This window comes from Salvelinus alpinus, chromosome 30 (genome assembly GCF_045679555.1).
Source record: "Salvelinus alpinus chromosome 30, SLU_Salpinus.1, whole genome shotgun sequence".
Taxonomy (NCBI): Eukaryota; Metazoa; Chordata; class Actinopteri; order Salmoniformes; family Salmonidae; genus Salvelinus; species Salvelinus alpinus.
The window spans coordinates 15690623-15715241 of record NC_092115.1 but is presented as its reverse complement, the minus strand read 5'-3'; the positions used below and the strand labels follow the sequence as shown (position 1 = coordinate 15715241).

At 41.2% G+C, this 24619-nt stretch overlaps 1 protein-coding gene across 4 annotated transcripts in view; it reads right to left on the bottom strand.

Moving 5' to 3' along the window:
• Window positions 1–23139, bottom strand: part of LOC139560544 (phosphatidylinositol 3-kinase regulatory subunit gamma-like) — a 52113-nt gene extending 28974 nt beyond the window's left edge. For 2 of the 4 annotated variants that reach the window (XM_071377406.1, XM_071377409.1), the window contains exons 1-2: window positions 22896–23139; window positions 12384–13162 (exon numbers count right to left, since the gene is read on the bottom strand). In XM_071377406.1, the coding sequence (XP_071233507.1) occupies window positions 12384–12702 (319 nt within the window). In that variant the 5' untranslated portion in view covers window positions 12703–13162; window positions 22896–23139. Of the gene's footprint in view, window positions 1–12383; window positions 13163–19052; window positions 19212–22895 lie in introns of those variants that run through there. The other 2 variants (XM_071377407.1, XM_071377408.1) reach the window with 2 other exon arrangements.
• Window positions 23140–24619: the final 1480 nt, after the last annotated feature.

Here is a 24619-nt window from a genome sequence, read left to right as displayed (position 1 = left end):
GCCAGGGCCTCCTTTTCGGGCCCACCGCACCCGAGGCCAGAGCTTGGCAGCCTCCTGCTCCTGGCAGTGCACGGCTGAACCGCGGCTGATTATTCATTTGGGGAGTTCAGACGAAAGCGCAGCGTCAGCACATTCTGCCCCTCTCTCGCTCTCTCCCTCTATCCGTTGCACGTTGAACATGGGAACTGCTTTTCCGGAGTGATGAGCGGTAATAGCCTGTGCTAGCATGCAGCAGTGTCCATTTTTGGTGGGTTGATTTTCACAGGGGCAGACTTTCGGCATTTCAAAATGCCGTTGAGGGGACCCTCCACCGCACAAATGAAAATGTTTTTCATTTCAGTAACTATAAAAAATATATAGGCCATGTAAACAACTTTACATGGGGGGAGGGCAGCTGGGGCTCAATTTCAATTGACTCCTTTCAAAAGTCCACCCATGCATGGTTGGTCTCTAGCAGCAGTTGCTCAGTTGTCATAATGTTCTTTCCACCAATAGGTATTCTCGTATCTGGTAAGGAAATACTTAAATAAAAACCTGTCAGCTGTTTAATAAATGAAAATAAAGGAAATAAATGACCTATCGATAAATACAGACTATGCAAGTCATACTAAAATCAAGTAGTTATTCTTTTTAACAGCATAGTACAGTGAATATTCAATTCAACAGGACTGAAGGCAATCCACAGACATGCATGGAACTAATATGCACTTGGGGTTGGGGTGGGACGCAGCCAATAAAATAGGGAAATCAAATTCAATAGGCAAATAAGCAAAAATATAGACTATAAAAACCACAAAACAAATGTATTCCAATACTTTGGAGGTGGGTGGCAGGAGAATCAAATGCCATATACTCCTCCAGAAGAATAACTACCATCCCTCGCTCTGTCACACACACGCTCAGAGTAGCTTGGGTTTTTGTGCAAATGAGGGGGCAGGTGGGGTGGGGGGGGACAGCTGTGGCCCTGGAGTCATCTTTGGGTTTTTGGAGAGAGCACCAACTCATCATTACTCAATTAGAACCACCTCGGCGGTCTGTGTGCTGGCAGGCAGGCCTGCAACTCAACATGTCTTGGAGAGAGAGGCAAATGGAGAGAGAGCAGAGAGAGAACACAGACAGACAGAGACAGAGAGAGAAAAGTTGGAGGGAGGAGAGAGGGAGAGAGCAGTATAATCATGTGATAACCGTAACCAGCTTTATTCACGCTGGGATGGGCCGTCTGTGTGGAAGTTTAATGGTCTGCTTTGGTTAGGGCTGTTGCGGTCATGAAATTTTGTCAACCGGTGATTGTCAAGCAAATAACTACCGGCCTCACAGTAATTGGCCGTTAATTAACATAAAAACATTTAGCATCTCCTGGCTTCAACGCATAGTTTACAAGCCACTGATTCAGACATTTGGAACATCTACATCTGAAAATGTCTAATAAATCCATGTAATATAGCCTACACCATCACAATGAATCCATGATTAATTTTAGACAGGTCTAAAGAAACATGATATGAAGAACAGAAGAACAGAATAGCATAGCATACTCTGAGTTGTCCTTATGTTAGGCCCTGATCTGGCTACACTAGTTCATTTAGATAAGATATTCTTAGAATTACGTGGCATTATTTTATATTATTTTATAGTATGAAGAACACAATTGAACATAGCTGAATAAAATAGAAAGGATATTTTCTCCAAACGATTTGAGGGAGTGGGCACATCGGCTATTCTGTGTTCAGCGGTTACCAAAGAAACAGGTCCTCCTATATGCTTAATTTAGAGATATTTATGTAACATTAGTTGTGATACAAATGTTGGGCTATATGGTGCTGCATGATGTCACTCTAATGATGATTTGAAAAAAAAAAGTTGGATGAAAGGCATGAACTCTGGTTTGCTTTTTGCGCAGGCTGTACACACTTCATCAGTCGCTCATTCACAATTTGACAAGAACTTGATAATGTCTTGAATTTCCCGGCTGCATCCACTTTGTGTGGCCGTAATGCCCTTGGGCTGTATACTCAATCATCAAGTTTGCAGACGACAACAGTAGTAGGCCTGATTACCAACAATGATGAGAAAGCCTACAGGGAGGAGGTAAGGGCCCTGGCAGAGTCATGCCAGGAAAATAATCTCAACAAAACGAAGGAGCTGATCGTGGACTTCAGGAAACAGCAGAGGGAGCACGCCCCTATCCACATCGACGGGACTGCAGTGGAGAAGGTAGAAAGCTTCAAGTTCCTTGGCGTACACATCAATGACAATCTGAAATGGTCCACCCACACAGACAGTGTGGTGAAGAAGGCTCAACAGCGCCTCTTCAACCTCAGGAGGCTGAAGAAATTTGGCTTGGACCCTCACAAACTTTTACATATGCACAATTGAGAGCATCCTGTCATGCTGTATCACTGTCTGGTACTGCAACTGCACCGCCCACAAACGCAGGGCTCTCCAGAGGGTGGTGCGCTGCCCAACACATCACCGGGGGCAGACTGCCTACCCTCCAGGACACCTGCGGCACCTGATATCACAGGAAGGCCAAAAAGATCAAAGACATCAACCACCCGAGCCACAGCCTGTTCACCCCGCTATCATCCAGAAGGCAAGGTCAGTACAGGTGAATCAAAGCTGGGACGAGAGACTGAAAAACAGCTTCTATCTCAAGGCCATCAGACTGTTAAAATAGCCATCACTAGCCGGCTACCACCCAGTTACTAAACCCTGCTGCCCTATATACAGTGGGGAGAACAAGTATTTGATACACTGCCGATTTTGCAGGTTTTCCTACTTACAAAGCATGTAGAGGTCTGTAATTTTTATCATAGGTACACTTCAACTGTGAGTGACGGAATCTAAAACAAAAATCAAGAAAATCACATTGTATGATTTTTAAGTAATTAATTTGCATTTTATTGCATGACATAAGTATTTGATACATCAGAAAAGCAGAACTTAATCCATGCTTCACAGTTGGGATGGTGGTCTTGGGGTTGTACTCATCCTTCTTCTTCCTCCAAACACAGTGAGTGGAGTTTAGACCAAAAAGCTCTATTTTTTGACTCATCAGACCACATGACCTTCTCCCATTCCTCCTCTGGATCATCCAGATTGTCATTGGCAAACTTCAGATGGGCCTGGACATACGCTGGCTTGAGCAGGGGGACCTTGCGTGCGCTGCAGGATTTTAATCCATGGCGGCGTAGTGTGTTACTAATGGTTTTCTTTGAGACTGTGGTCCCAGCTCTCTTCAGGTCATTGACCAGGTCCTGCCGTGTAGTTCTGGGCTGATCCCTCACCTTCCTCATGATCATTGATGCCCCACGAGGTGAGATCTTGCATGGAGCCCCAGACCGAGGGTGATTGACCGTCATCTTGAACTTCTTCCATTTTCTAATAATTGCACCAACAGTTGTTGCCTTGTCACCAAGCTGCTTGCCTATTGTCCTGTAGCCCATCCCAGCCTTGTGCAGGTCTACAATTTTATCCCTGATGTCCTTACACAGCTCTCTGGTCTTGGCCATTGTGGAGAAGTTGGAGTCTGTTTGATTGAGTGTGTGGACAGGTGTCTTTTATACAGGTAACGAGTTCAAACAGGTGCAGTTAATACAGGTAATGAGTGGAGAATAGGAGGGCTTCTTAAAGAAAAACTAACAGGTCTGTGAGAGCCGGAATTCTTACTGGTTGGTAGGTGATCAAATACTTATGTCATGCAATAAAATGCGAATTAATTACTTAAAAATCATACAATGTGATTTTCTGGATTTTTGTTTTAAATTCCGTCTCTCACAGTTGAAGTGTACCTATGATAAAAATTACAGACCTCTACATGCTTTGTAAGTAGGAAAACCTGCAAAATCGGCAGTGTATCAAATACTTGTTCTCCCCACTGTATGTCATGCAATAAATTGCAAATTAATTACTTAAAATCATACAATGTGATTTTATGGATTTTTGTTTTAGATTCCGTCTCTCACAGTTGAAGTCTATGATAAAAAATTACAGACCTCTACATGCTTTGTAAGTAGGAAAACCTGCAAAACCGGCAGTGTATCAAATACTTGTTCTCCCCACTGTACATAGGCATGGAATCACTAGTCACTTTAATAATGGAACACTAGTCACTTTAAAAATGTTTACATACTGCTTTACTCATCTCATATGTACAGTTGAAGTCGGACGTTTACATACACTTAGGTTAGAGTCATTAAAACTTGTTTTTCAACCACGCCACAAAAACTATAGTTTTGGCAAGTCGGTTAGGACATCTACTTTGTGCATGACACAAGTAATTTTTCCAACAATTGTTTACAGACAGATTATTTCACTTATAAATCACAATTCCAGTGGGTCAGAAGTTTACATACACTAAGTTGACTGTGCCTTTAAACAGCTTGGAAAATTCCAGAAAATTATGTCATGGCTTTAGAAGCTTCTAATAGGCTAATTGGCATCATTTGAGTCAATTGGAGGTGTACCTGTGGACGTATTTCAAGGCCTACCTTCAAACTCAGTGCCTCTGCTTGACATCATGACCTCAGAAAAAAAATTGTAGACCTCCACAAGTCTGGTTCATCCTTGGGAGCAATTTCTAAACGCCTGAAGGTACCACGTTCATCTGTACAAACAATAGTACACAAGTATAAACACCATGGGATCACGCAGTCGTCATACCGCTCAGGATGAAGACGCCTTCTGTCTCCTACAGATGAACGTACTTTGGTGCAAAAAGTGCAAATCAATCCCAGAAGAACAGCAAAGGCCCTTGTGAAGATGCTGGAGGAAACAGGTACAAAAGTATCTATATCCACAGTAAAACGAGTCCTATATCGACATAACCTGAAAGGCCGCTCAGCAAGGAAGAAGCAACTGCTCCAAAACCGCCATAAAAAAGCCAGACTACGGTTTGCAACTGCACATGTGGACAAAGACCCCAAGCATACTTCCAAAGTTGTGGCAAAATGGCTCAAGGACAACAAAGTCAAGGTATTGGAGTGGCCATCACAAAGCCCTGACCTCAATCCTATAGAACATTTGTGGGCAGAACTGAAAAAGCGTGTGCGAGCAAGGAGGCCTACAAACCTGACCCAGTTACACCAGCTCTGTCAGGAGGAATGGGCCAAAATTCACCCAACTTATTGAGGGAAGCTTGTGGAAGGCTACCCGAAACGTTTGATCCAAGTTAAACAATTTAAAGGCAATGCTACCAAATACTAATTGAGTGTATGTAAACTTCTGACCCACTGGGAATGTGATGAAAGAAATAAAAGCTGAAATAAATCATTTTCTCTACTATTATTCTGACACTTCACATTCTTAAAATAAAGTGGTGATCCTAACTGACCTAAGACAGGGAATTTTTACTAGGTTTAAATGTCAGGAATTGTGGAAAACTGAGTTTAAATGTATTTGGCTAAGGTGTATGTAAACTTCCGACTTCAACTGTATATACTGTATTCTATTCTACTGTATTTTAGTCAATGCTACTCTGACATTGCTTGTCCTAATATTTATACATTTCTTAATTCCATGATTTTAGATGTGTATTGTTAGATACTACTGTGTGTGTGACCAATAAAATTTGATTTGAATATAATAATTATAAACAATCTACCGGCTGCGTGCCGAAGAACCTCTCACTCACATGGCTCACTGTCACGTGATAAGGTCTTTCTCACAGGCTACAAGTGAAGACAGACACATCGGGGACGCAACTGCACAAGTCCTTTTCCAATTCCGAGGCGCATATTTTAAAAATTGGAAGAACTGTCCACATTTGCTTCTCGTCAGCCAACAAGATGAGTAGGCCTAACAAACAGCAAAAGCACTAGCCTGTAAATCTACTATCCCCCACAGTACAAATGTTGACCTATTCTATCCTGTGCGAGATATAGATATTCCAAACATGGTCTGGGACAGTTGTGGGATGCAATAGATCCCAAATTAATACAACCAAAAACCTGTTTTAATCAATGAGCCTGACGCAACAGATGAGAACATTTAGCTTAAACTGTTGATAAACTATTACGCTATTTCTTCACATTAAAAGTGCTGCAATGCAAACGGCAGTAGGCTATAAGTGCAAATGTTCCATTAGCAGGAAGTGACCATAAATGTGATTATGCATGTAATGTTTTTATTATAAAATGTGCACTTATATGGTGAAAATTATCTTCCACAAACTTGAACCTCACGTGCCTAACTGGCATGTGTGCCAGTTAGGCTCTACACCCGTTGTAAAGAAGATGAATGTGCTTCATTTTAAGAAAGTTATTTGGCCACTTCAGTTGTGATACAAACCTTATCAAAACATATAAGCCTATGGGCTAGCCTACACGAGGTGTGTGACTATGATTTGAAAATGTCGCCAAGAAAAGCATGCACTGTTTCTTGCTAGGCTAATATTGTTACCCATCACACTATTCTTGATTTAATTGTGTCTTTACATATACTAAATAATATATATATATATGTGTGAAATTTGTTTGATTTAGAAAGGTGCAGGATAATGGTCCACTCTCGAACAGGGGCAATGGTAAAAAAATACATGTCATCTATGCACTTAAATAGCGAATCAAGGACACTTTTCCCATGGTTCATTTTCATGTCAACCAGGTAGGCTATACTCCTGTTGTAAAGATAAGCAATGTGCTTAATGTTCGGAAAGTTGAGAAATAAATATAATAGGCCTAGCCTATAGAAAGCTGATGGGACCCTCCTCTTTTTAATAGAGGCCATCACTCTGTTTTCTCACACAATTGCATAGCCTATAGAAATGTTGCGCAACATGAGCTCATGGGAACTCATGAAGTGTTTGATTACATTTCTGATCACATTTGCATTGACAACTGCATGATTAGAGGGACAATAGAGTGCTGAGTACCAGGTGGTTAGCAAGTTAATAAGCTACTAATGACCATCAGCAGCATCAGAGCTAGGAGAAGCCTAATTACCGTGACTAAACGGTCACGTGGAATTTGGCTGCCATCATGACTCGTGACCGCCGGTGTGGCGGTAATATGGTCACCGAAACATTCCCTAGCTCTGGTTAATGCCTGTTTCCAGACTTCTACAGTGAGAGAAGCTCTGACATTTAGCCATGTTCACCTAATTGTGAGATTATTGAGCAACAATTCTAACATTTGCTTACTATCTTCTCAGTGGTTTGTGAAAAGCGGATGGTAGCACAGGCGAAGCAGATTGGATAAGGCCTTGCTATTTGAACCTAAAATATTTGCACTGCATCGCCATCAGTCGGTGGAAGACAAGGCTAGTCCTCCCACATTCTGTTCTCCTCCCTACCTCTCTTTATGTCTCCCTCTCAACGTCTCAACTCATGAAGGCTTTCAAGCCAGTCAGCAGAGGATATTTCATGCAGTGAAATGGAGATTCATTCATAAGATAGCATTGATCGGATTTAACCTTTGAGAATTTCTTCACATCATGACTGATGGAGATGCAGTGCAAATATTTTAGCTTCAAATAGCAAGGCCTTATCCAGTCTGCTTCGGCTGTGCTACCACACAAAAGGACTGATTATTTGGTTCAAACATTTCTTGCTAACCTAAGGCTATGAGTTCGCTAATCCCTTCAAAACATTGTGCAATGTAATATGTAAAGACACAAATGTGAGAGTCTGGTAATCATGTCAATTATTTAGAAAAGTTCAGAGTTTGTATTTATTTTGTTCCGTCGCCAAACTGTTGTAAAGCCTGTCGCATGCTTCACAGTCAAAACAGTTTGTGCATATATTATGACGAAATGTTGACTACTGTTTGTTTGGGTCTTTGGCAGTTACATTTTTGGGGGGGCTGTTCCCACACCATTTTTGTGTTGTTGAGGCAAGTTGAAGTTTGGTACACGAAGTCTACACCCCTTTGTTGGTGATTGGTCAACAATTGGGGGGGGGGGGGGGGGGGCAGGCCCTACTGTCTGCAGTGCACCACTAGTTTTCATGCACATTGTTACACTTGAGAAGTACTGCACCAAACATCTTCGCTAGATGTTAAATTGCGCGACTAGACTGATGCAAAAACTTTTATATTCATGACAGATTTCTTGATTTATCTTCAATTAATTCTGACTTTTTAGGCACAGTCTGTGCACTTCTTTGTATTTGGTCTCCGTTAAGGGGTGTTTCATTGTTTATCGAAAACGTGCATTTCTATGCTAATTACGTTAATAACAATTTTAGCATTGGCCATTGTAATATGAATTGTGCAACCAAATCACCATTCAAGTTATACATTTCTGACAGCTATTTTTCCTCACTTGTATATTTTGTATATACAACATCTGGGTTCAGTCTTCTCATCACCTGCACTGTAAAATAAGTTACACCTATTTTTGCACCCGAAACCTCAGACTCAACCGTTGCTGCTCCACACCAACTAAATAGGCTGCTGGGTCCCCTCTCTTAACACCTAGCTACTGCAGGCTAATGTTAGCATTGTACTATACACCAAAACATGGGGTTCAAGGTTGCCCATTGTCTGAATTTCTTGGCAAACTCAACTCAAAGTAACTTCACATCAATTCCTATAGAGAAATTTACATGTGTTTATCGAACATAATTTTCTCTGGATCCTCCTTATAACACTTTTCATAGTTGATAAAATAATGTGCCACGTGTATAAAACATATGGATTGTCTTTTAAAAGTCACGTCGGAATTATGCACCTAAAAACGTATCCTATTCCTCATTCCACCCATCAAAGAATGCATCTGTTAACTGCACAATACATTATGCAATGTAGAACAAGGCAGGAGATTCTGCTAATGATGTGTCAACAGCTCTGTGATGTTATGCAGTAGTGCTGCTCTTATTGCATGGGCTACAGTACATCTGTAGTTCTGAACAGTGCATCCCAGCAATGTAGACAGGCCGTGTATTAAGTACCATATCACCCCTTGAGTCAAAATGTGCTTCAGACCCAGATTACATTGATGCGGACCAGTCTGAGGGGGCCAGGCCACTACGAAGTTATAAAGCTTAGTATTTGCATTGCATTGGTTTGCTTGACCACTCTGTGTTTCAATATGTTTTATTTTACCAGCCAAAATCTGTGCTTTTTACTGGGGCATGTAAAAACGAGCCCAAGCAGAAACAAATCCACAAGTGGCTGCCCACAGTTCTCCAGTCACAAAGAAATGTATGGCCCCAACAAAACACATATATATATATATATATATGTCTTAAAAGCAAGCGCAGTCCCAGCTGGTTCCTACATATCTGCTGCCTGGGAAGGCCTCACTCCCCTTCCCTTCATTGGATTCTTTGAAAACTGGTTCCTGGTAAGGGGCAGGGAGCAGAGAGAAAAGGCCTATCCTTTCTGAGAACTGGGGCGGGTGGATAGTTTATAGCTGCCTGGAGACAGTATCAGAAGAGTATGTGAACCAGGGGGATGAGGAGGAGGCGGAGGAGGAGTTTGCAAAAATGCCAAGCCATGGTTCACTTCAGCAGGCAGTAAAAGTGAGGCCAGGGAGAGGAAGGAGAAAAAAGCCTCCCTCCTCACGAGCAATGCTTCGTTTTAATGTCAAAGGAGAACTGTGGGACTTGAGCCTGATTTTGATTTAAAATCTGGTGTAATTCCCCAAAGTTCCTGGGTTTCTCTGGCAAACAACACAGATTGATGGGAATGGAAGCATCTGTAAAAGCGATCTGAAAAGATTATACCTACTTGTCTCTTTTCAAACTGGCAGGACCAAAGTTTAGAGGGAATCTGAGCGAAAACATGTACTTATGGGATTCTTCCAATAAGCCATTTTATTCTAAGTTAGGTTTCCCTGTGAAAATGTAAGGAAGAAACTAGTGTACTCATTACATTATGCCTACACTGAGCATTCTAGAATACTTATACAAAATCAAGACAAAGCCATGTTCAAATGCATGAACAAATCAGCCCATTGGATAAAGTTAGGTTTGCCGTTTTAACAAACAATACATATCAATTCAACCAAATATTAAGGCCAAATGCTAAATAGTAGGCTACACTCACACACAGCAACTAGGGCCTCAATATCTTGAGGGAGATAGAAAGATGATATCTGTACAAATCTGGGCCTACCCATTCCTAATCTACAATGCACTATTGGTGCTAGGCCAAATCAACCCCCTGCTCCCTCCCTCCCCTCTCCACTGTCTCTCTTGGCAAAGCATTTGGCACGTCTCCCCTGCTGTATCCAAATCAGAGAGACCTCTGCTGCCCAACTGGTTTCTCTCGCCAAACATCAACTCTGAGGAGCCCCCCCACCCACACCCCCTAGTCTGGCCTAGGCCTATACGTTCACTTCAGCTTACCATTCAACTCTACCACTGGTTCTTTCCAGGTAAAATATTCATCATGTTCCATCCAGGTAGCACAATCAAGACTTGCAGAACTCCAGTTAGTTGTAATGAGTTTGGAGCAGGCCTGTGCTTGGGCTTAATAGGCCTGCACTGGAGTGCTTACCAAACGAGTCAACATGAATTACAATGAGCCACTGTATAAGTGATGAACTAGAGGTAATTCAAAGTTCATAGCTTACCTGTCACTAAAGGGCAGAATGGAGCTTTGGGGAACATTACCTTTGACAGAGGAGGAATGTGCATTTTCAACCCAATACAAATCACATAAGTAACTAGATAAATCATTTTTTTATCCATTTTGGCCCAATGAGCCACTCGCCTTCCAAAAAAAGAAAGACATAAATGAGATCTTAGGGCTGAATGCGAGGGAGTGAGAGTGAGGAAGAGAGAGTGAGAGAACTAGGAGTACAGAAGAAGGCAAAAGCCAAGGGTATATTTGAGTTGGAGAGCACCACAGTAAAAATACTTCATGAATTAATCATCCATATATTTATGCAGTTATATAGTAGTTCAGAGATGAAAAGATTGGACAGGTTATCACTTGGTGAAACAATGTGATAGTGTTTCCTGACAATCTGACTTATTCATAATAAATAAACTGCAACATTTCTCTACTCAGGGGTAACCAGTTAGAAATGCAGTAAAGCAGATCCACAATTTACCTCTCACAGGTTCAGTTCCTAAGTTCCTTAATAACCTCTCATATGTGTACAGGGAGTTTAGCAATACATGTGTAATAGGTATGTAAAAAGATTGCAGCACATCTAATGTGTAGCACTCACTAATGAACACTTGGACACAACCTTGTACAACACGATTGAATGCAACTCACCCCTGTCCTTTGCAGGAGAGTTGAATGGAGGGTCAAGGCAATAATATACGAGACATTGAAGAAAACCTGACCAAGAGTCAGGTCAGTAACTGGATTAGGTTGAAATTAGAAATTGCTTAGTTGCGTTTGGAATGAGAGAGGTTTATGACAGCTCTTTAGTCTTTACGGAAGATTAGAAGGGTCAGTTTGCGGTCGGAGCAAACCGTGAAAGCCTTGGACAAAACAATAAGCCAAGAGCAGCTCAATTAAGACACATTATTAGTAGTCAATATACTAAAACTTTCTTGCAAATATGGACTTCACATTCAAGGATTTATGTTCTCTTCATACCCAACACCGCTGGAGTTTGTTTTTCAGAACAGTTTTTACAATGTCATCACTATTTTGAGAGGAATGCACAACTCTCCTCAACGTTGAAGGGCAACTTCATTGGAGTATTAATAAACATCTCAAAAATCATATAAAAAAAATTAAAAAAGGAAGTAGTAAAACAAACTATAATGCTGGTGACATATCTCTGCAGATCAATCAACAGAATATAAATATCTAAAGTGAAATACACTGAGTATACCAAACATTAAGAACACCTGCTCTTTCCATGACAGACTGACAAGGTGATTCCAGTCCATGACAGACTGACAAGGTGATTCCAGTCCATGACAGACTGACCAGGTGATTCCAGTCCATGACAGACTGACCAGGTGATTCCAGTCCATGACAGACTGACCAGGTGATTCCAGTCCATGACAGACTGACCAGGTGATTCCAGTCCATGACAGACTGACCAGGTGATTCCAGGTGAAAGCTACATTATGATCCCTTAATGATGTCACTTATTAAATCCACTTCAATCAGTGTAGATGAAGGAGAGGAGACAGGTTAAAGAAGGATTGAGAAATGGATTGTGTATGTGTGCCATTCAGAGGGTAAATGGGCAAAATAAAATATGTAAGTGCCTTTGAATGGGGTATTGTAGTAAGTGCCAGGTGCATCGGTTTCTGTCAAGAACTGCAACGCTCTTGGTTTTTTCACACTCAACTGTTTCCCTTTTGTATCAAGAATGGTCCACCACCCAGAGGACATCCAGCCAACTTGACACAACTGTGGGAAGCATTGGCGTCAACATGGGCCAGCATCCCTGTGGAACGCTTTCGAGGGGGGGGGCAACTCAATATTAGGAAGGTGATCCTAATGTTGGATATACTCAGGTCTTACCTTGCTGTGACAGCTCAGGCCCTGGGGCTGCTGGGAGGATTCTTTGGGAGCGAGGCTGACTGGATGGCGGTGACATCCTCACGTGGCCCACAAACTGAACGTATGTCCCCGGGAAGTCCCCCCTCTGCTTGGTCCGCTCGTTGAAGCCCAGCAGCCAGCCTAGGAGCTCGGGACGCTCCTCATCCCCCTCCTTGAAGTTCAGGGAGAGCAGGGAGGCCTTGCTGACGGTCAGAATGTCCCCGGGGTGCAGATCAACATCTTCCTCCAAGTCCTTGGTGTACACGTAGAGGGCACGGTACTGGAAACCCTCGACCGCCATTTCGGGAAACCGAGAAAAGCTGCCGAAGACGCTGAGAGGATGCGAATGTCGGCCCGATGCTACGGCAACCCAGAAATGTACAGGCAGTAGTGGGTGATGAGTAGTGGCCGTTTGGAACTATCAACCGAAGCTAAGAAGCATTGCTAAAATGGCCGAGTCTATGGAGGAAGGTAGGTAGGGTGCTGCTGCCTCAGAGCAGGCCAGTGTTGGCGCTGTGGAGCACTTTCCTCAGCTTGATACCCCGGTTTAACCAAATGATGGAACAGAGGGACAGGGTTGGCAACATACTCCTTCAAGTGACAAAAACTAGCTGGACAGGCTCTAAACCTAACTAACCGAGGCGTTGGTCTCTTCAGTCTACCTGTGTTGTCTGTGGGGGTGGATGGGGGGGGGGGGCAGAGTAGGACACTATAATAGTCCTTGATTCTTTCAGGCTTCTCACGATCTGGACGGTGACAACCTACAGAACACAGGGAAAAAAGGAGAAAAACAAGTGAGTTTAAGGGGAAAATACATAGACAATGTAAAAATAATAATTTAGAATATACACTACCTGCAAAAGTTTGGGGTCACTTAGAAATGTCCTTGTTTTTCAAAGAAAATCAAATTTTTGTCCATTAAAATAACATCAAATTGATCAGAAATATAGTGTAGACATTGTTAATGTTGTAAATGACTATTGTATCTGGAAATGGCAGATTTATGGAATATCTACATAGGCGTACAGAGGCCCATTATCAGCAACCATCACTCCTGTGTTCCAATGACACGTTGTGAGCTAATCCAAGTTTATCATTTGAAAAGGCTAATTGAGCATTAGAAAACACTTTTGCAATTATGTTAGCACATCTGAAAACTATGCTGATTAAAAAAAAAAAAAAAATGAAACTGGCCTTCTTTGGACTAGTTGAGTATCTGGAGCATCAGCATTTGTGAGTTCGATTACAGGCTCAAAATGGCCAGAAAAATAACTTTCTTCTGAAACTCATCAGTCTATTCTTGTTCTGAGAAATGCAATTATGTTAGCACAGCTGAAAACTGTTGTGCTGATTAAAAGAGGCCAGCATCATGGAGTCTCCTCTTCACTGTTGACTTTGAGACTGGTGTTTTGCTGGAACTATTTAATGACGCTGCAAGTTGAGGACTTGTGAGGCGTCCGTTTCTCAAACTAGACACATTAATGTACTTGTTCTTTTGCTCAGATGTGCACCGGGGCCTCCCACTCTTTCTATTCTGGTTAGACAGTTTGCACTGTTCTGTGAAGGGAGTAGTACACAGCTTTGTACTCAATCTTCAGTTTCTCGCATGGCATAGCCTTCATTTCTCAGGACAAGAATAGACTGACTGACTGAGTTTCAGAAGAAAGTTCTTTGTTTCTGGCTATTTTGAGCCTGGAATCGAACCCACAAATGCTGATGCGCCAGATACTCAACTAGTCTAAAGAAGGCCAGTTTTATTGATTCTTTAAATCAGCACAAATGTTTTCAGCTGTGCTAACATAATTGCAAAAGGGTTTTCTAATGATCAATTAGCCTTTTAAAATGATAAACACAACATGCCATTGATGGTTGCTGATAAATGGGCCTCTGTACGCCTATGTAGATATTCCATTAAAAATGGATCTGCCGTTTCCAGCTACAAGAGTCATTTACAACATTAACAATGTCTACACTGTATTTCTGATCCATTTCATGTTATTTTAATGGACAAATTTTTTTTACCTTTTCTTTCAAAACAAGGACATTTCTAAGTGACCCCAAACTTTTGCACGGTAGTGTATATACAGTACCAGTCAAAAGTTGACACACCTACTCATTCAAGGGTTTTTTCTTTATTTTTACTATTTTCTACATTGTAGAATAATACATCCGAATTATGAAATAACACATGTGGAATCATGTAGTAACCAAAAAAAAGTGTTATATATATTTTATATTTGACATTCTTCAAAGTAGCCACCCTTTGCCTTGATGACAGCTTTGCACACTCTTGACATTCTCTCAACCAGCTTCATAAGGTAGTCACCTGGAATGAATTTCAATTAACTGGCGTGTCTTGTTAAAAGTTAATTTGTGGACATTTCTTTCCTTCTTAATGCGTTTGAGCCAATCAGGTGTGTTGTGACATGGTAGGGGTGGTATACAGAAGATAGCCCTATTTGGTAAAAGATCAAGTCCATATTATGGCAAGAACAGCTCAAATAAGCAAAGAGAAACAACAGTCCATCATTAGTTTAAGACATGAAGGTCAGACAATCTGGAAAATGTCAAGAACTTTTAAAGTTTCTTCAAGAGCAGTCGCAAAAACCATCAAGCTCTATGAAGAAACTGGCTCTCATGAGGACCGCCAGGAAAGGCCCAGAGTTACCTCTGCAGTAGAGGATAAGTTAGAGTTAACTGCACCTCAGATTGCAGCCCAAATAAATGCTTCAGAGTAACAGACACATCTCAACATCAACTGTTCAGAGGAGACTGTGTTAATCAGGCCTTCGTGGTAAAATTTCTGCAAAGAAACCACTACTAAAGGACACCAATAAGAAAAAAAAAGATTTGCTTGGGCCAAGAATTACAAGCAATGGACATTAGACCAGTGGAAATCTGTCCTTTGGTCTTATGAGTACAAATGAGAGATTTTTGGTTCCAACCGCCATTTCTTTGTGAGACGCAGAGTAGGTGAACGGATGATCTACGCATGTGTGGTTCCTGTGAAGCATAGAGGAGGTGGTGTGATGGTGCTTTGCTGGTGACACTGTCAGTGATTTATTTAGAAGTCAAGGTACACTTAACCAGCATGCTACCACAGCATTCTGCAGCGATTCATCCTCCTACCTGGTTTGAGCTTAGTGAGACTATCATTTGTTCTTCAACAGGACAATGACCCAAAGCACACCTCCAGGCTGTGAAAGGGCTATTTGACCAAGGAGAGTGATGGAGTGCTGCATCAGATGACCTGGCCTCCACAATCACCCAACCTCAACACAATTGAGATGGTCTGGGATGAGTTGGACTGCAGAGTGAAGGAAAAGCAGCTAACAAGTGCTCAGAATATGTGGGAACTCCTTCAAGACTGTTGGAAAAGCATTCCTTATGAAGTTGTCATCAATGAAAAGGGTGGCTACTTTGAAGAATCTAAAATCTATTTTGATTTATTGAACACTTTTTTGGTTACTACATGATTCCATATGTGTTATTTCATAGTTTTGATGTCTTCACTATTATTCTACAATGTAGAAAATAGTAAAAACTAAGAAAAACCCTTGAATGAGTAGGTGTGTCCAAACTTTTGACTGGTACTGTGTGTGTGTGAGATTATATATATATATATATATATATACAGTGAGGGAAAAAAGTATTTGATCCCCTGCTGATTTTGTACGTTTGCCCACTGACAAAGAAATGATCAGTCTATAATTTTAATGGTAGGTTTATTTGAACAGTGAGAGACAGAATATCAACAAAAAAATCCAGAAAAACGCTTGTCAAAAATGTTATGAATTGATTTGCATTTTAATGAGGGAAATAAGTATTTGACCCCTCTGCAAAACATGACTTAGTACTTGGTGGCAAAACCCTTGTTGGCAATCACAGAGGTCAGACATTTCTTGTAGTTGGCCACCAGGTTTGCACACATCTCAGGAGGGATTTTGTCCCACTCCTCTTTGCAGATCTTCTTCAAGTCATTAAGGTTTCGAGGCTGACGTTTGGCAACTCGAACCTTCAGCTCCCTCCACAGATTTTCTATGGGATTAAGGTCTGGAGACTGGCTAGGCCACTCCAGGACCTTAATGTGCTTCTTCTTGAGCCACTCCTTTGTTGCCTTGGCCGTGTGTTTTGGGTCATTGTCATGCTGGAATAGCCATCCACGACCCATTTTCAATACCCTGGCTGAGGGAAGGAGGTTTTCACCCAAGATTTGACGGTACATGGCCCCGTCCATCGTCCCTTTGATGCGGTGAAGTTGTCCTGTCCCTTTAGCAGAAAAACACCCCCAAAGCATAATGTTTCCACCTCCATGTTTGACGGTGGGGATGGTTTCTTGGGGTCATAGGCAGCATTCCTCCTCCTCCAAACACGGCAAGTTGGGTTGATGCCAAAGAACTCCATTTTGGTCTCATCTGACCACAACACGTTCACCCAGTTGTCCTCTGAGTCATTCAGATGTTCATTGGCAAACTTCAGACGGGCATGTATATGTGCTTTCTTGAGCAGGGGGACCTTGCGGGCGCTGCAGGATTTCAGTCCTTCACGGCATAGTGTGTTACCAATTGTTTTCTTGATGACTATGGTCCCAGCTGCCTTGAGATCATTGACAAGATCCTCCTGTGTAGTTCTGGGCTGATTCCTCACCGTTCTCATGATCATTGCAACTCCACGAGGTGAGATCTTGCATGGAGCCCCAGGCTGAGGGAGATTGACAGTTCTTTTGTGTTTCTTCCATTTGCGAATAATCACAGAAACTGTTGTCACCTTCTCACCAAGCTGCTTGGCGATGGTCTTGTAGCCCATTCCAGCCTTGTGTAGGTCTACAATCTTGTCCCTGACATCCTTGGAGAGCTCTTTGGTCTTGGCCATGGTGGAGAGTTTGGAATCTGATTGATTGATTGCTTCTGTGGACAGGTATCTTTTATACAGGTAAGAAACTGAGATTAGGAGCACTCCCTTAAAGAGTGTGCTCCTAGTCTCCGTTCGTTACCTGTATGAAAGACACCTAGGAGCCAGAAATCTTTTTGATTGAGAAGGGGTCAAATACTTATTTCCCTCATTAAAATGCAAATCAATTTATAACATTTTTGACATGCATTTTTCTGGATATTTTTGTTGTTATTCTGTCTCTCACTGTTCAAATAAACCTACCATTAAAATTATAGACTGATAATTTCTTTGTCAGTGGGCAAACGTACAAAATCAGCAGGGGATCAAATACTTTTTTCCCTCACTGTATATAAGTAGACGCCTACAATAATCGAAGCATCCCTGTGTCACGGCCACAAAGCATGAAAATGGCGAACTGTGGCAGTGCTATGCGTTTGTGCAATCTTGGTTGGGATGATGCTACTGCGTCATAACGTACCACAGACTCCCCAAGTCATTCTGCATCACATTTTCAAATCTCGATTTTGATTAAAAGTCACATTCTACAGTTCTCAACCATTCCCTGATGCTCTGAATGGGATAATACAGATCAATACATGCAATAGCAATGTTTGAAACACAGACAAATATGACCAGCCTTACAGTTCTAAAGCATCCAAATTAAAAAGAACGCTGTTTCATTTAAGACCATTTTCTATAAAGGGAAATTAGGGTATTATGTCCCACGTAAGACTGTTCTGTTGCTCCAGAAATATTTTGGCAGGCTTCTCGAAAAGTAGCCTAATCATGCCAAAACCCTTCAATACAACAATATTGAAAGAAAGTCCTTTCGATGCAAAACGCTCCTTGCTCTTATAATCGAACATGAGTCATTGCAGAAAAACATCTCTCCCATAAAATCATTCACATTCATACAAGCTTGCTTTATCAATGTTAGTCAAAAAGGTCCTCAATGGCTATGTAGACTCATTACATCATTGTTTTTGAGATGTCACCTAGGCCTAATAAACTATTCAAGACCAGTTCAGTGACTAAATCATAAATCGGACAGTTTTGAAAGGTTACTTTTCATTAATAGGACTGTCTCTTCTCAATCGATTTTGTCGATTAAGTCAGAGCCACAGTAGGAAAATTGGAAAACACGAAGACTACTGTATGCACGGTCAAAGACATTACCTTTGTTTTTACTGTAGCTTCAGCAAGAGGAGTGAAGCGACCAAATAAAAAAGACACCAAGTTGACCATCAAAATGGCAACAGCACCTCAGAGAGAGATTAGGCTTTCAAACTAGAATTTGGTCCCACAAAGTAAGGAGAGATGAAGTCTCCTTTTCCCCCTCTGTGGGTGAAGTGATGACCAAAAGAAAATCAGAGATAGAGATGAAATGGAGGGCTTGTGCTTGTGACTCGGGACATAAGAGCTTAGAAGCCCCCAGAGTTTTTTGGAGCATCTCTCGAAACGTCCAAATCACTACTCTTTGTGATATCGCTTACAACATGCTCGTCCATTAGGTTTGTTTTTGACTGGATATGATAAGTTGCTGCTAAAATCTAAATAAGCCAAAATTCGAACTGTACACTTCTTTCTCAGTGGCGCATCTTCAAATCTGGGTGTACGTGCACTCGAACCTCACACAACCCCCCCATTCAAAAAGCAAGCAAACATTCTCGTGATCATCTCTGAGTTCTAATATCACCGCTATAAAACGCTAAATAGTTATCATGATTACAGGCCGTACCATTGGGCAACACTACTCACCCCACTTCTGAGGAGAGAGGAACTGCACAGACTCACCAAGGCTCTCTGTCCGACATCCTCCGTGTCGAGAAAAGAGGTGCCAGGGTAGACACGTGGCACTGGCATACCCAACCACAGCCCGCAATCCTCACACGACCAAACACCCCCCACCCCTTTCTCCGCCTCCCCCCGCCCTCACCCGCCAAAAAAAGTCCATTCCACTTTGCCATTTTTTGTTTGTTTATATTCACAACCTTGCAGAAAAAAGCTGCAATCGTCCCGCACTCTTTGGTAGTCCCAATTCAGCATTTCCCCCCACAGCAATATAAATGCTGCAACTAATACGAGTTGAAAGGAGAATCATCTCTGTTACAGTCCTGCACATTGAAAAAAAAGCCTCCATTTCAAGGCAGCAGCTTGCAGGCTCGTCGTCACTGGAGCCATCCTTTTTTCCTCACTTTTATTCAGTCAAGAAACGGCACACTTATCAGGAGAGCCCAAACGGCTGAGGGAGACCACAAAAAAATTATTAATGAATAAAAGGCAAGAAACTCACTGTTGCTAGAGAGAGGGAAACTAAGCCTGGCCTCCCATTGGCTGCTGTTTGGCCATGTGCTCCGGAGTCACCAGAGAAGCTTGGGCAAATCAAGGAAATGTTCTAATATTAGAAAATGTATCTAGGCAGTGATCAAGCTCCTGACCCAAACAACTCCACCTTTTTTACATTGCACTTTGCATCCTCAAAGACTGACTCGGTTTTTTGAGGAGGACACTGAAATGTATGCAGTATGATAATAAAACAAATATATTTATGAAAAAACGGATTATACAGATACAATTAATGTCTGGTGCTGCAATATTAGGTAAGATATATTTTACAATTACTAGGAATGGACCATTAAAATTAAGAGAGAACTGATTTATCAAAATCTGGATGACAAATGTATTAAATTCAAAAAACAGAAGGTTCCTTTACAGCATCAGAGGCACCAGCCACTCAAACAGGGAGATCTTGATTTCTTGTCTTTTATTACAATTTTTGGGACATTTTTGCCACACTGTTAGGAGCGAGTGACAAGCATTTTGCCACACGGTTAGTAGCTAGTGACAAGCATTTTGCCACACTGTTAGGAGCTAGTGACAAGCATTTTGCCCTCACGGTTAGTAGCTAGTGACAAGCATTTTGCCACACGGTTAGGAGCTAGTGACAAGCATTTTGCCACACGGTTAGGAGCTAGTGACAAGCATTTTGCCACACGGTTAGAAGCTAGTGACAAGCATTTTTCCACACGGTTAGGAGCTAGTGACAAGCATTTTTCCACACGGTTAGAAGCTAGTGACAAGCATTTTGCCACACGGTTAGGAGCTAGTGACAAGCATTTTCCCACACGGTTAGGAGCTAGTAACAAGCATTTTGCCACACGGTTAGGAGCTAGTGACAAGCATTTTGCCACACAGTTAGGAGCTAGTGACAAGCATTTTGCCACACGGTTAGTAGCTAGTGACAAGCATTTTTCCACACGGTTAGAAGCTAGTGACAAGCATTTTGCCACACAGTTAGGAGCTAGTGACAAGCATTTTGCCACACGGTTAGTAGCTAGTGACAAGCATTTTGCCACACGGTTAGGAGCTAGTGACAAGCATTTTTCCACACGGTTAGAAGCTAGTGACAAGCATTTTGCCACACAGTTAGGAGCTAGTGACAAGCATTTTGCCACACGGTTAGGAGCTAGTGACAAGCATTTTTCCACACGGTTAGAAGCTAGTGACAAGCATTTTGCTGCACGGTTAGTAGCTAGTGACAAGCATTTTGCCACACGGTTAGGAGCTAGTGACAAGCATTTTGCTGCACAGTTAGGAGCTAGTGACAAGCATTTTGCCACACGGTTAGGAGCTAGTGACAAGCATTTTTCCACACGGTTAGAAGCTAGTGACAAGCATTTTGCTGCACGGTTAGTAGCTAGTGACAAGCATTTTGCCACACTGTTAGGAGCTAGTGACAAGCATTTTGCCACACAGTTAGAAGCTAGTGACAAGCATTTTGCCACACTGTTAGGAGCTAGTGACAAGCATTTTGCTGCACGGTTAGGAGCTAGTGACAAGCATTTTGCTGCACGGTTAGTAGCTAGTGACAAGCATTTTGCTGCACGGTTAGGAGCTAGTGACAAGCATTTTGCCACACAGTTAGAAGCCAGTGACAAGCATTTTGCCACACAGTTAGAAGCTAGTGACAAGCATTTTGCTGCACGGTTAGGAGCTAGTGACAAGCATTTTCCAGTCATACAAATACTGTTAATTTGTATGAGGTTGTATCAACAGGAATAAGCTGTAGGGTTGTTAAGAGTATCTGCAAGCCAAGATATTTTGATATATAATCATTGCAACTTTCGAACAATTTTGCAATATATTTTTGTCCTAAGTAAGTAAAGTAGTGAAACATAACTCCACCATAAAGTGGTCCTGAACTTCTCAAATATGGGTTGCTTTGTTTGGCTGAAGCTGGAGCTGGCTAGTTTAACGTCAATACAGCAAAATCTCTGTAAAACCCTTGCTACAGATATTGTAAATTTGACACATTGTGTTAATACGCTCAACGTGTTTTTACTGTAACCACGATATAGCCTAGCGGAAATTACACATAGGCCCACTTAACATTTTTACAAATACTTCATATTTTATGAAATAAAGAAATATAAATATACATGAGCAATTCCACAGTAATGGAGTGACACTGAGACTCAAATGTTTCACATTAAAAAGTATGTCAAACAAAAAACAATACATTTTCAGCGAAATTGTTAAAAGCTAATGATGAAAAGTTAAACTGAATAAATATTGGCATGCCGTACCACCTCAACACACCTCAAGGTGTTCCTATGTTTTGCAAAAGAGATACAATAGACATTCGAGGATGTTCTAACTAGAAGTCTATTCAACATAAGTGTTCATATGTAGGCTAGTTGTTTCTCTTTTATTTCTAAGTTGGGGGATAAAAAGTAATAGGGTGTAATAGTTATTCATTGCTACCCTTTACATAAGCAACCCTACAAACCATACATTACCCGAAGTACAATGCACAAAGAAGCTAACGAGTTAATACAACAACAAACAAAACTTACATTACACTGAATTTACATAAAGTATTACACGGCAATAGCGACTGAACAGACAAGTTTAGAGGCATTGTTACCACAGACATTGTTACCACAGACATTGGTGATCCTGCAAGTTTGGGAATCAATCCAAGACAAATCTGGACATATAACTTTGGCAGTGTCCTAAACCAATGCACATGTGCGGAATACGCTTAACTTTTAAACAACAAAGCGCACTAACTGTGTAATAACAATATTAGAATGGTCCAAAATGTAGGGGTGCTGTCAACTACAGCTAAGTTGCCCATGTCGCAACAATGTAGCAAGTAAAACTCGCACATGAACTTGCAGATGACGTGTTCGAGAAATTCGCAACCTTTGGCATTATTTTGTCTGTGTTAAGCGCAATGTTGCTACATTGAGTAAAAACGTAGCCAACAAAATAGTGTAACATTCATGTGCCATATGGGAACTCTGGAAAATATGGTTACAGTAGCTCGTTAGCTCGACTTGGTAGATTTTTAGATGTCAATAGAGAGGCGCACGTTAGTACTGCAAGTGGCAGACATTATGCAACTAACTAGGTATTATTTTAACATTTAGCGTACTTTAAAGAAAACGACTTGTTGCGGTGCCCTCGACAAGTTTATAGACCTGTGCAAGTTCGTACTGCCTTGTGTGCGTAGGGCACCTAGTTGAAGATCTTCCACCATTTTCCCGTTCAGAGGCTATAGCACTGGAAATGTGCACCAACTTAGGAAAAACTCACCCGCAGACGCAGATACTTCTTCCAAATATCTCGCTGTGGCGGCACTTTAACACGTCGAAATGCAGACAGCAAGTTTCCTTATCTTTCACCTGTTCTTTCCCTCAATGCTTTAAAGTCGTCCACCTCCTTTGATTACTTCTAGTCCGGTTTCTTTCTTTCTCCCTTTCTTTCTTTTGCTGCACATGACTCTCAGCTCCCTACACAGCCATTTTCCAGCACAGCACGGCGCAGAAAAGGAGAGTGCGTGGGAACTAATATGAACAGCACGGGGAAAAACGAACCCAGTCGGAAAAGCACGAATCATTGCAGGACAGGAAGCATATGGCCATTTCCATGTAAAAGGACCCATGAGCACCAACCTGTGAAGTTTATAGGATCATGTCAAATTGGGTGTCAAATGAAAGCTAAGAGTCTATATATATTTTTTAATGAAAGCATATATCCATTTATCAACTATTTTTCATCCAAAAAAATTAAGAATAAGAGAAGGCTTATATTTTTGGTCAGTTGGAAAAGGGTTCTTAGAAAACATATATTTCTAATTTCCATCCCTCATGAGGAGGGAGGATAATGAAAGATAACATAAGTAACAAGTAGTTCGTGTTTTTACTCATATCAATTTTGTTTATTAATTAATAAGTGATTGAATCAAAATCGTTAACGGAATTTCAGTCAAATCTGTAACAGAATTTATGCTATTGATTTGGCTACAATGGGAAATCATAGTAGGCACAGACCACAAGTTTGGACAGTACAGTAAAGCAAAGTAGAGTATAGTTCACTACAGTAGAGTACACTAGAGTTAAGTACAGTATAATGTATTGTACTGTAATGTATTGAAATATACTATACTCTACTGTAGTCTACTGTACTGCACTGTACTCTACTGAGCTCTACTGTGCTGTACTTTGATGTCCAAACTTGTGAAATATAGATGTCTATGATTGGTTCAGATTTGGTCCGGACCAACCAAATGTTGTCTCGTTTGAGGGCAGAGCTCATTAAAATAATAGCCCGTGTTTAGAATAATACCCAAATATGCAAATTAGGATATTGCATATCTATACCTTTATGTACCTATTTAAGATATATCACCATGTAGAGAATGGCATTCATATCCATGCATTTCTGTGCAATACAGATCAGGGACCCATGATGAAATTCCATTACCGCAATTCCGTTACCGGGTATAAATCCACTTCACTTACTGTTGTTCAATAACCAAAATAGATTTCTTCAAAGTCAATGTGTCATGTCATAGCTGACACCGCATTCTTTCTGTAATCGTTAAATCTTAATTCAGAGCATATATTTAACAATTTTGGTCAAACGTGGACACAAAAAACAGTGGGAGATTTTACCTAAATTATGTTACCAAACTTTGCATCTGCACAGTTCTTCCAGTAAATGTTTTTGTAAAATGTTTTGTGTAAATTGTTAAAAGTAGTCCTTGTGCATAGTTGTATGGTTTGTTAAACTTTTAAATCAATTGTTTTTTGTTTGGCATACATTTCAAAGTGAAAAATCGGAAACTCGGCGCAATTCCATTATCGTGCAATTGCCCATATGACCATGATAAATATTTCCTCTCCTGAATTGAAGCATTTCAATGCCCGTCCCAACAATACAACCATTTCATGCCTTTTCATAACAGCATTTAATAAAAAAGTATTGATTATACCATAACCCTGTTCAGAATGCTGATGAAGGATAGTCTGTGCTGT